This window comes from Thalassophryne amazonica, chromosome 16 (genome assembly GCF_902500255.1).
Source record: "Thalassophryne amazonica chromosome 16, fThaAma1.1, whole genome shotgun sequence".
Classification (NCBI taxonomy): domain Eukaryota; kingdom Metazoa; phylum Chordata; class Actinopteri; order Batrachoidiformes; family Batrachoididae; genus Thalassophryne; species Thalassophryne amazonica.
In genome coordinates this window covers 56,999,642-57,012,387 of record NC_047118.1, presented here as the reverse complement: position 1 = coordinate 57,012,387, position 12,746 = coordinate 56,999,642, and the positions used below count along the sequence as shown (strand labels likewise).

At 38.8% G+C, this 12,746-nt stretch overlaps 1 protein-coding gene across 1 annotated transcript in view; it reads left to right on the top strand.

Moving 5' to 3' along the window:
- Positions 1-7,057: 7,057 nt before the first annotated feature.
- LOC117528273 (protein tweety homolog 2-like) overlaps positions 7,058-12,746 on the top strand; it is a 132,022-nt gene continuing 126,333 nt past the window's right edge. The window contains exon 1 of the mRNA XM_034190881.1: positions 7,058-7,385. Coding sequence (XP_034046772.1) covers positions 7,257-7,385 — 129 coding nt within the window. The 5' untranslated portion in view covers positions 7,058-7,256. The remainder of the gene's footprint in view (positions 7,386-12,746) is intronic.

Here is a 12,746-nt window from a genome sequence, read left to right as displayed (position 1 = left end):
GGGCCCTTGGGCAAGGCCTTTAATCCCCTATTGCTCCTGGTGTGTAGTGAGCGCCTTGTATGGCAGCACCCTGACATCGGGGTGAATGTGAGGCATAATTGTAAAGCGCTTTGAACATCTGATTCAGATGGAAAAGCGCTATATAAATGCAGTCCATTTGCCATTTATTTGTCCAGGTGGTTTCCATAGTAGAGAAGCTTGAATCTTTGACTGGACTGGGTTGCTTGACGCGAGGACGTTTCGCTTCAAATCACAGAAGCTTCCTCAGCTAAATTCTTGCTCTGGTAGTCTGACAACTGTCTGACCCTTGTCGAGAAGAACAAACAGAAGCCACCGAAGCTGGAGTTTTAAACCTAACCAGACGCCTCCTACCAAGAGGCAGACTGCTATTGGCTAGTGACTAAACAATTGCTTTAATTAGCACCTATTGTGCTCTAGATAGCACCCTCCTAATGACAGGGTAGCTGTCCTTCATAACGATGGGACTGACGCCTCTCCTGATGGCGTGAATGATTCATTACCATGAACAAAAGACTGAAACTGCTTTGATCTGAGTACATATTGACTAAGTAACCTTTACACAAAAGGCTATACCAGCACTGCAGAGAGGGTGCCACGGGACCTCAGTCTGCAGTTCATCTCCACCTTAAAGACACTAACCACACATTTGAGGACAAGGAAGTTAAAATCTTAGCCAGAGAGAAAAAATGGTTTGAGAGAGGGGTGAAAGAGGCATTCTATGTGAAACAGTTGAAACCCAGCCTTAACCGGGGAGGGGGTCTGAGACACGCTTTGTCCCCTGTTTACAATGGGGTACTCAGGTCAAAGCTTTCAGTCTTTTGTTCATGGTAATGAGTCATTCACGCCATCAGGAGAGGCGTCAGTCCCATCGTTATGAAGGACAGCTACCCTGTCATTAGGAGGGTGCTAACTAGAGCACAATAGGTGCTAATTAAAGCAATTGTTTAGCCACTAGCCAACAGCAGTCTGCCTCTTGGTAGGAGGCGTCTGATTAGGTTTAAATCTCCAGCTTCGGTGGCTTCTGTTTGTTCTTCTCGACAAGGGTCAGACAGAAGTCAGACTACCAGAGCAAGAATTTTAGCTGAGGAAGCTTCTGCGATTTGAAGTGAAACGTCCTTGCGTCAAGCAACCCAGTCCAGTCAAAGATTCAAGCTTCTCTACTTTGGAAATCATGTGACGCAATCTTAGCAACAAGCAGCTGTGGTCACCAGAGCTCGGCTTTAAGAATGAAATAAACTGACAAATAAGTTCATTTCAAGCAACACGTAACTTCAAATCCATAGAATTCCTTCAAGGAAAGAAGGAAGAAGTGTCTGCTTCAGCTAAATTCATATACTTTCCATGGGGTTGTGTTCAGAATTTGACATATCTCATGAATGAAATAACATATTTCAATCATTCCAGTTTCTCTATGTGTTTCTTAGTATTCTGAAAGACATGTTATTCATTAAATCATTGTAGGTGTGTATGTAACTAATCAGGGATTGAACAGTGAATTGCATAAGCTGAAATGTATAACGCAAGTTTCCGTCCACTAAATGTATTGTATTTTATATTGTAACAATGAATGAAAAATAAATATTGTCATATTAAAATGAAAATGGATCTTTTTTTTTTTTTTTTTTGTAGTTTATTACTGCACAATGCCTTTGTACCTGTTCTGTGAGAGAAAATTAAATGTTAATTGATGCTGAAAAAGTCTTATGTCATATGAATATTTACACATTCTAATAATTTTTAGAGACACAAAAAGGTCTCTTGAGAGGCAATTCATGGCAAAATCAGGTGCAGGATAAAAAAATAAAAAAAAAAACCTCTTAACAGACCCAGTATTCATTGACATCCATCAACACTGGTCAACACAATTTTTCTTGCATGGAATTTTTCAACAGATTTTGGGTCATTTAGGGGTGTTGAATCGGAATCTGGACTTAGTTTTTGCCAGTCAACATCATGTTTTGAGATATGAAAACATATTTCTCGCATCAAGCATTGAAGCAAAAACTGCAGTCTCACACACCTCTTCGGTGCCATAAACGATATTACAGCTCTTGTTCACATTTCATGGACCTGGTTTAAAAACTATACTTTTGAAGCTGCTTTTGTGCATCATTAGTGGAGTCAAACCCGTGAGTGAATGAGCAACTTTTGTGTAATCCATCAGTACAGAACATGCAGATTGCAAAAAAAAAAACATGATGTGATAGAGGAAATCTGAGCTCAGATTCGGATTCACCCCCACCCCCCAGAAAATACCCTAAATCAGTTCTCAAAGTCCATGCAAGAACATTTTATTAATTTTTTTGTTGGTTTTGTTGACCAGTGTAGTCTTCAGAGCTATGGAGAGCAGAATTTTGTTTGAAATTTGGTCGCCATCTTTGATTTTCTCACAATTCATCAGAAAAATTGGAAGAACATCCTCAATGTGAAGGTTTACTCTTGTATCATCACTACATATCTTCACTGCACTGCATGTCATTTTATTAGGAGACATGACAATTGCATATATTGTTTTTTACTAAAAAAAAAAAAAAGAGGAGATGGACTGAATTTATCTACAAGGTACATTTTCCAGAGAAAAACAATACCCTGGAGGAATCCCAAATAATGTTAAAAACCACAGTGTTACACTCTCAAAGCACAAATTAAGTCTGTTAGAGTTGATCAAAATGGTTTAACTATACATCTTTTAATTAGTTTTTTCCAAAGCCAAGGCTTTAACTTTACTTCATAGTGGAGTCGAGCGGAGAAGGACTTTATTTCACCAAATCAGATTAAATCATCATGAAGCTGTATAACTGGTTATACAAAATGCAAAATACGAGGTCTGTGATGAAAAAAAGCGGTCATTTTTATTTTTTTCAAAAAATAAATGGATTGATTCATATGTTTTACGTCAGACATGCTTGAACCCTCATGCACATGCGTGAGTTTTTTCACGCGTGTTGTGACGTCATTCGCCTGTGGGCAGGCCTTGAGTGAGGAGTGCTCCACCCCGCCCGTCGGAATTCTCTTTGTCTGAATAGCCCTGCAGACGGCGCGCGTTGCTTTATCAACATTTTTTCTGGACTGTGAGGAAATATCCGAGTGGACACTATTAGAAAAGTTTAACGGCTGATGAGAGATTATGGGGTGTTTCTGTCGCTGTAAGGACTTCCCACGGAGCGGACGTCGCGCAGCACTTCCAGGCGCCGTCGTCGGCCTGTTTTGACCTGAAAACATCCTATTTAGGCTTAATGCACCCAGGACGTCGTGAGAGAACGAGAAGATTCAGAAAGGCCGGCATGAGGACTTTATTGCGGACATTCCACTGTTTAAGGACATTGTGTAATGAAAGACTTGCGCGCAAAGTCGCCGAGTCGTTTCCATGACAACTCGGCGAATCTGTGTGTGCCGCGACAGGAAAACACCTCCGGTTGAAAACCATTTGTAAAATTCAGGTGGCTTTGATGGCTTTCAACAAGTGAGTAACTGAGAAATTGTTTAAACAGCTTGGGCATGTTCCAACTTGCCCGTTAAGGTTTCCAACGGAGGTGTTTTTCCTGTCGCGACCCCCCGCGGTCGGGTCCGGCCCGACATGCGACTCTGCCCGCACGTTCTTTCATTATAAAATGTCCGTTAACAATGGAATGTCCGAATAAACTCCTCATGCCGACTTCTTCTGAAAGTTCTCTGTTCTCTGACGACTTCCTGGGTCAACAGAGCCTGAAATGTGGAAGTTTTCAACTTGAAACGGCGAGACGCTGCCGCCTCGAAGCGCAGATCGCCATCAGGCGCCGTGGGCCGTCCTTACGGCGACACTACCAGACCAAAATCTCTCATCAGCCATTAAAATTTTTAACGAAAACCAGCTGAATTTATCGAATGGTGTCCACTCAGTTGTGCCTTACAGTTTTGAAAAAATTTTGATCAAACAAAGCAGCAGTCTCTGAGCCATTCCTAAACAATGAAAAAAATCGACGAGAGGGTGGGCGACTCCTCACTCAAAGACTGCCCACAGGCGAATGACGTAACCGACAGGCGTAAAAAAACTCTTGCATGCCCACGAGGGTTCAAGCATGTCTGATGTAATCACACGTGATTCAAATCCATATGGTTTTTGAAAAAAAAAATAAGGTCCGTTACTTTTATCACAGACCTCGTATGCACTATGCACAATTTCTCCAATCACAGCCATAGAAGCCTGTAACTTCTTCTGGGTTGCCTGGGTGTCTTGGTGGCTTTCCTCACTCGTCTCCTTCTTGCACAGTCATCCAGTTTTTGATAACTCTACTCCACGCAGATTTACCATAGAGTACCATACTGCTTGTATTTCTTCTTAATTGATGTAAATAACGTCCAAGACATATTCAGTGACTTGGAAATGTTCATGTATTCATCTCCTGACTTCTCTGAAGAAAACAGGCAATAAAACTGATTATTTACAGGTATTATGCCAAAGGGGCTGATTACTTATGCAACCCATCATGTTGGTTTTTTATATTTTAATTAATTTATATCAAATTGTATAAATTTGCTTGAGCTTGAGTTTAAGGAAAATAATTTAATGTGTTTTTAATCTTAATTCATTTTATTCTGCCTTTTAAATTATGTTTGTGAAGCGCCTTGAGGTGACTAGTCGTGATTTGGCGCTATATAAATTAATCAATTAGATTTGAAATTTAAATTTGATTTGATTTTTTTGAGTTTTAGAATTTTTTTATATTGAGAAGCCTGATTTACTTTTTGTATTTGAAATGGCATAAACAAATTAAAATGTGTGAAATACCAAGGGGCTGAATACTTTTGCAAGGCACCGCATTTGTTTTGCACGGAATAGTCCAGTGTTACAGACTGAATGTGCATGCTCAGCAGTGCGTAAATCTCAAACAATTAAGTATGAAGTCCCACTTCTGAAATCGGATTGGGTGGGCAAAGCGTTATTCCATTTGTGACAGTATAGTGTGAAGCATTTGTTACTGACCAGAAAGATCTCACTGTTCTGATTGTCACATCTGCGACACCTTTAAGGGACTTTGTCCAACCTCCTTTGGGCATATTATGAACATTTGGCACAGTGTTATCCATAGATTCAGCCATGTCCATATTGTTTACGTGGCACATGAATCTCAGAGAACTACTCTAACACATTCCACATGAGCGACTTCCGGAGTACTTATCACAAATGTGCCAAACAATGTAAGAACAGACTATAGGGATACTTCCCATGACGTCATTAATCTGGTCACATGGCTTTGTTGTTTGTTGTTTTCCAGGCAATGCACGGTTGCATAATAATGCCAGTCAGCTGCTGTGTTATTAACACCACCAATCTTTTCCTGAAGGGTTCAGGGATACGTTTCCTGAGGATTCCTGATCGGGAACCAAAAAGGTCTACGTGGATCACTGCAATTCAATGCAACTGCACGCCCTCGGCTACTCCCTTCTTGTCGGGTAAATTGCAACTCGCAAGTACATTTAAATCATTTCTTTGTTCTATATTTCCTTATTTTACTGCTCAGAAATGTCAAAGGAATAATTTTCTATTTTTGTTTGGCACACCAATTCAGTAAAGTTGCTCACATTCCATCGAGCAGTAATTTATTTACAAAATCCAAAATACTCTTATCATAACCTGAACAAATAATAATATTACGTACTTCACCTTCACATATTTGATTCTTTTTACTTTTAAATAGGTTCTTTAAAAAAAATATTGTGGCATCATTTTGCATTTATTTACAAATGAATATTTATACATGGATCAGGTTGCTTGAAGTTTAAATACCCGTTTCACACTGTTCAGTTCCACGTACCTCAATAAATGTGTGCTGCATTTAAATGCTGGTGTAAAACTGGGATATCTGGCTTTTGATGGATTCATGTGTAATTTGGAAGTTGGACAGAAATTTTTATTAATTAATGTCTAAACAGACAGACGAGCACATCATCCCCTTGAACAGACCAGATGCAAAGACCTGCATTGCAGGTTAGCTAAGAGAAATACCTTGCTTTTGCTGTACTATAGGTTTTGAACATATTCAGAGACCAATGAATCACTTCCTGGACTCGAAGAAGCCATGCTTTCTCTTTTGTGACATCTATTTACACGCATTCTTACCAACCGGGTCAATGCGCATGCTTGGATGTGATGTCAATGTTTGTAGGTACATGATGTCACTGTAGGCAAAAAAAATACCTGTGTTCCTAATTTCTCTTTGCGACATGCCCACAAAGTGGTAAGAGAGGAAGGAGACAACCCCTCGCAGAATTTATTTTTGTTGCCTGTGGGACATTTTTGATTTCTTCTTAGACTGACTTTAGATAGATAGATATGATTTCCTTTAAATCTCCATTTTAAACTGCATTTTTCTCCTTTTAAAAAAAAAAAAATACTTACTGGGTTTTGCATCTGAACTCTTCATATATATGTCGCTTTTCTGAGTGAGAGGCATAAAGGGGATTCTGCACCACCATCACTAAAACCGCTTCTCTTACATTTTCTAACAGACTTAAGTGAAGAACTGTAGATGCCAACCTTTTGAGTGGATCTCATTATTGTTCACCTCAGTGCGCCTCCTTGTCCACAAGAGGTCAGACATTAACAGCAGAAGTTGTCGTGCTTAAAAAGCTCTTAGTTTAAAAACAAAAATAAAACCATGAAAGTGTAACGCCAATAAAAAAAAAGTACTTTAGAGTTCATTCAGGTTTTAGTCTTAACTTAGGCTACTCATGTTTTGTTTCAGGAAAATGTAACTCAGTGTTTGGTTCAACAGAAATATGCATAAAAAATAGTCATGGTCACATCAGAGTCTTTCTGTAGGTTTAACTTTTTTTAATACTTTGATATTTTAAGCGCATTGCTGTTTTCTCTTTGAACAGAAGGTCTTTAAATTATTCCTGGCTTAATTAAGTTCTTCCTTCTGGCCTGGCACAGTCTGCTTTACCAAAGTGGGCTGAAGTTGGAATCGTCATTGGCTCCGGTCCCTCAGATCCAAACAGTCCGCAACGAGCTGCAGCTGCGCCTTTTCAGAACATTGCCGCGCCCCAAGCACAGGGAGCTGTCCAATCTATGCACAACTATGGAAACAGGACTCCGCAACTGTCAACCTTGTTTTGGAGGTATAATGGCAGAAGAAACAGTACTCTGATGATCTATAAACCCTCGACTGTTTTCTTTTTTCTTTCACCAAACGTGGGGATATTTCAGGTGTGAAAGTGAAGCGCGCTGGGTTGGTGACTTTCTCGGCGCAGTAATGGCTACTGCAAGACTTAATTACGTCGCTCCGTGGTGGTCGTACTGGCTGCACAGTTTCCCTCACATCACTTTGTTTTTCCAGTCGACGGACGAAACGTTCAAACCGGAGGAAGCGAGCTATCAGCAGGTTGGTAACCGTGCGTAAAAGCGCACGGAAGGAAGTCCGTCTGATAGAAAATCGGCACTTGAACCAGTGACTATTAGAAAAAATGAAGTTAAACAGAATCTGAACTGACTTCAAAGTCAGTGCAGCTTGTTTTAAGGCTCACGTGATGACACGTGACTTCTGATAATTTGAAAAAGTCGCAGCTGTGTGTATGCGTTTGAACGCACAGATGCATGGGTGTGCATTTTACCTTTCGAAGTCTGTTCTTATTCTTTGATATTGTCCAGTCAATACAAAAGTCAAAATTCCAAGGTGATTGTTTATATAAACCTAAATTGACAAGATTTGGTTAAATTCTGCTCCGGATCCAGTTTTACTATTAGATTTTATTAAATTACGTTTCTATAGTGATTTAAAGGTTAAAAAAATCATTGCACATTTTTTAATGTTTTGAATTGTTTTATTGAATTACTATTTTGTGAAGCACTTTGTATGGTTTGAAATGCTATACAAATAATTTATTATTATTATTATTATCATGTACATGTCACTGACATGAATGAGCGAAGCTCTTCTGCATCTCACCATGTCATTTAGGTTCTTCACTTTTTTCAGTAAATGCTTTAGGGAAGCATTAGCATGGCTAAAAGCTTTCAGCTTCTGGGGGGCTCCCAGTTTAAATGTTTAAACAGTCTTAAAAAAAAAAACAGTAATAATACCACACTCATTTTGCACTCATCATAAGGTTCAGATACTGTGCCCTCCAGTATTAGAAAACAGTATTTCACACATTTTAGTTTGTTTATGCCTTTTCAAATACAAGAAATACAAACAAATATAAAAAATAAAAAAAAATCTAAAATTATCTTAAGTGCTTATTATCTTAAGTGAAAATAAGTGCTTTAAGACGCACTTATTTTCCCTTTCATATGGCTAGCATACTGGTACAGTTTTGTTTTACACTTTTTACTCTTTTAATTCATTTATTAGTAATTGGAGCGGGCTGCGGCCTCAACTTTACCTAAATTCTGGGTCTTTTAGTGAAGTTTAGGGCTAGTGGCCAGTGATCACCTTAGTATGTCTCTGTTTTTCTTGTTGTTCTGGCAAATTATACAGTATTTTTTGTCTTTCTGATGCCTGATTCTGTTTTTTCTCTCTGTTTAAGGTGCAGCTCCATCCAGAGATGGGAGTTGTGTTCGTGTTGGCGATCCTCCTGTCTTATGCGCCAATAGCATTTATATTTGTCCGTGAATTGTTCTGTAATTTATGTTTGTAGCATGGCCCAAGCAGAGGATCACCCCTTTGAGTGTGGTCTGCTTGAGGTTTCTTCCTCAGAGGGAGTTTTGCCTTACCACTGTTGCTCTGGGGGTTGGTAAGGTTAGACCTTACCTGTGTGAAGCGCTTTGAGGCAACTCTGTTTTGATTTGGCGCTATATAAATGAAAATAAACTGAAATTGAAATCTTCCTCAAACTCGAACTGAAAGCAAATCTCGAAAACTTGATAATACCTGTAAATAATAATCAGTTTTAATGCCAGTTTTCTTCAGACAAGTCAGGGGATGGAAACATGAACATTTCCAACTCACTGAATATGTCTTGGACTTTATTTACATCAATTATGAAGAAATACAAAGGTTTCTTTGATCAAAACATCAAATCTTGGGTTGCATCTCAGATGAACTTTCTAGCAAATTGTAGCTGAACTTTCCGGTGTTCTTTTTAAGAAAATCCTCTACACCACTTCATCAGGAATCTGGATTTTATATTTTTAATTAATTTATATCAAGTTGTAGAGATTTGCTTTCAGTTTGAGTTTAAGGTTGATAATTTTAGGGAAAAAAATTGTATTTGAAATGGAACATTAAAATGTCTGAAATACCAAGTGTTCCAATACTTTTGAGGGCAACTGAGGAACAGTGAGGAGGAGCATCTTACATCTCATATATAGTACAGCAGATAAGAGAATATTTAGAGTGGAATCCTGCAAATGGTGATGCAAACATAAAATTTGGCACAAATACTCCATAGACATTAGCTCTTAAAAAAAAAAAAAAAAAAACTGATTGGCCAATTGAATTTTCAATAGGCAGCCAGGTAGGGGTCAACTGAAGAATTACACAGAGGTCAAAATTAAAAGATGCTCCAATCCTATTGAAAACTACACCACATTATTTGCCTGATCACAAAAATTCCAAAAAGGTATCGTTTGGACAATCTGTGACTGAATGTTATGGAGTTATGAGGTAAAAGGAGCACAAATCTGTTGATGTTTGATTCTGTCATTTGTAAAGCCATGTTCTATCAGTCTGAGCCTGTGACACGCTCCTGTTTAGAAAAAGTGGTGTGTTGTATGAAGTCTGTTGGCTCAGCCAATGATCCTATTCCTCCATGGCTGCTCAAAGAAGTGTTTCCCACAGTGGCTTCTTCTGTCCTAGATTGTGTCAATGGAAGCTTGATAATGCCTGCTAGCCTGAAGCATGCTAGTGCATCCTAGTGATGTAGCCAACTTTCAGCCTATTTCCAAACTACCATTTCTATCTAAAGTGTTCTTTCAATCTGGTTTTAAGAATTTTCACAGTACTGAGTCAGCTTTGATGAGGGTTTTTAACGACATGCTGGTGTCCACTGATTGTGGTCACACTGTTGTTTTGGTGTTGTTGGATCTGACCACTGCGTTTGACACAGTGGATCATGAGATGCTCCTGGATCGCCTTAATAATGTGGTCGGCATTCAGAGCTATGCTCTAGAATGGTTCAGATCCTACTTAACAGATAGGAGTTTCTGTGTAAGACTTGGAGATTTTGTTTCCTCCACAGCTCCCCTGTCATGTGGTGTGCCACAAGGGTCCATTCTTGGGCCACTTTTTTTTTCATTGTATTTGCTTCTGCTGGGATCAGTTTTTCATAGATTTGGGGTGTCATTTCACTTCTATGCTGATGACAGCCAAATCTGTGTGCCTCTGAAGCATGAGATTGCTTTAGTGCCAATCAACTTTTAGAGTGCATTGAGAACATTAAAGACTGGATGTCTGCAAACTTTCTACTCTTTAATGAAAAGAAAACTGAAGTTCTTCTGGTCGGGCCAATAAATCAGGTAGTTGTGATTCAATAAACCTTGGACCATTGACACAGTGTATTAAATCTACTGTTTATAACCTTGGTGTGAGAATGGACAGAGATTTTAAACTTGATAAACAAATCAGTGCTGTTGCGAAGGCAAATTTCTTTCACTTGAGGCAGCAAGTTAAGATAAAGCCCTCACTTTCAAGGCATCACTTGGAGATTTTAATCCATGCTTTGTTATGACTCAGCTGGACTATTGTAATGCACTGTGTGTCGGTATTAGACAGGCCTCACTTGCACGGCTGCAGGTGGTTCAGAACGCTGCAGCCTGTCTTTTAACTGGATCCCGGAAGTATGACCATATGTCACCCATTCTTTCTTCCCTTCACTGGCTGCCAGTTCATTATCGTATTGATTTTAAAATTTTATTGTTTGTTTTTAAATGTCTCAATGATCTTACCCCACAGTATCTGTCTGACCTGCTCATGTCTTATTCCCCCCACATTCTTTTAAGTCACGAGATCAAGCGCTGCTTGTAGTTCCTCAGACCAAGCTGAAGCTTTTTCTGTTGTTGGTCCCAGATTGTGGAATGACCTGCCTGTCTGTATCAGGCAGGCGGATTCACCTCTAGTCTTTAAATCTCACCTTAAAACATATTTGTTTTCTTTGGCATTGATGAGAGGGTTGATGATTTTACTGTTTTAAAGACTTATATTGTTGCCGCTGTTGTTTACCATGTAATTATTTTATTTATTGATGTCTTTGTTGTACAGCACTTTGGTCAACCTTGTTGTTTTTAAATGTGCTCTACAAATAAATTGGATTGGATAGAATGGTGACAGAGGACAGTTTCAGTTTGTACAGGGGTCAAAAGTTACAGTTGCTCCAATTTTGGTAAAAAAAAAAAAGTGATGCAAATTATTGGTTAAATTAGTTAGTTTTAAAAGGCAATAGTTTGCATCATGTGTCATGCTTAATTCATGTTACAGGGTAACATACAACCCCTGGCAAAAATTATGGAATCACCCTGTAAATTTTCATCCCCCAAATTAACACCTGCATGAAATCAGATCTGCTCATTGACATTGACCCTATGTGTCTTTTTGCAAGGAATGTTTTTGCAGTTTTTGCTCTATGGCAAGATGCATTATCATCTTGAAAAATGATTTCATCATCCCCAAACATCCTTTCAATTGTCCAAAATATCAACATAAACTTGTGCATTTATTGATGATGTAATGACAGCCATCTCCCCAGTGCCTTTACCTGACATGCAGCCCCATATCATCAATGACTGTGGAAATTTACATGTTCTCTTCAGGCAGTCATCTTTATAAATCTCATTGGAACGGCACCAAACAAAACTTCCAGCATCATCACCTTGCCCACTGCAGATTCGAGATTCATCACTGAATATGACTTTCATCCAGTCATCCACAGTCCACAATTGCTTTTCCTTAGCCCATTGTAACCTTGTTTTTTTATGTTTAGGTGTTAATGATGCCTTTCGTTTAGCTTTTCTGTATGTAAATCCCATTTCCTTTAGGCGGTTTCTTACAGTTCGGTCACAGACGTTGACTCCAGTTTCCTCCCATTCGTTCCTCATTTGTTTTGTTGTGCATTTTCCATTTTTGAGACATATTGCTTTAAGTTTTCGGTCTTGACGCTTTGATGTCTAAGGCAGTCTAAGGCACACCTGTGCACTAATCATGGTGTCTAATCAGCATCTTGATATGGCACACCTGTGAGGTGGGATGGATTATCTCAGCAAAGGAGAAGTGCTCACTATCACAGATTTAGACTGGTTTGTGAACAATATTTGAGGGAAATGGTGATATTGTGTATGTGGAAAAAGTTTTAGATCTTTGAGTTCATCTCATACAAAATGGGAGCAAAACCAAAAGTGTTGCGTTTATATTTTTGTTGAGTGTATTTTAAGTAATTATATTTTGGAGAATTTCAGATAGATTAGAAAGGATTTAGCTACAGGGATTGTGCTTGTTGTTGTTGATATTATTATTAAATATACATTTTTTGTGAATTTATAGGCACAAAATGTGTTCATATGTTATGCACTGCATTATGGTGGAAACTTACAAAAGGGAATCTAGTCTCCATTTTTTAGCCCCTATTCTTAACTCCATCCTCTAAAAAGAAGGTCCTGATCCAATCCTGTTTATCTCTGAAAGTGTTGAGGGCAGCGTTTTTGCTATTAACCTAAACATCAGCACTGATTAGTTGAGAGCTCATACATCATCATCATGGCTTAGCTGACACACAAACAGGCCAATGTTGGAGGAGAAAAATATTTTGTCCAT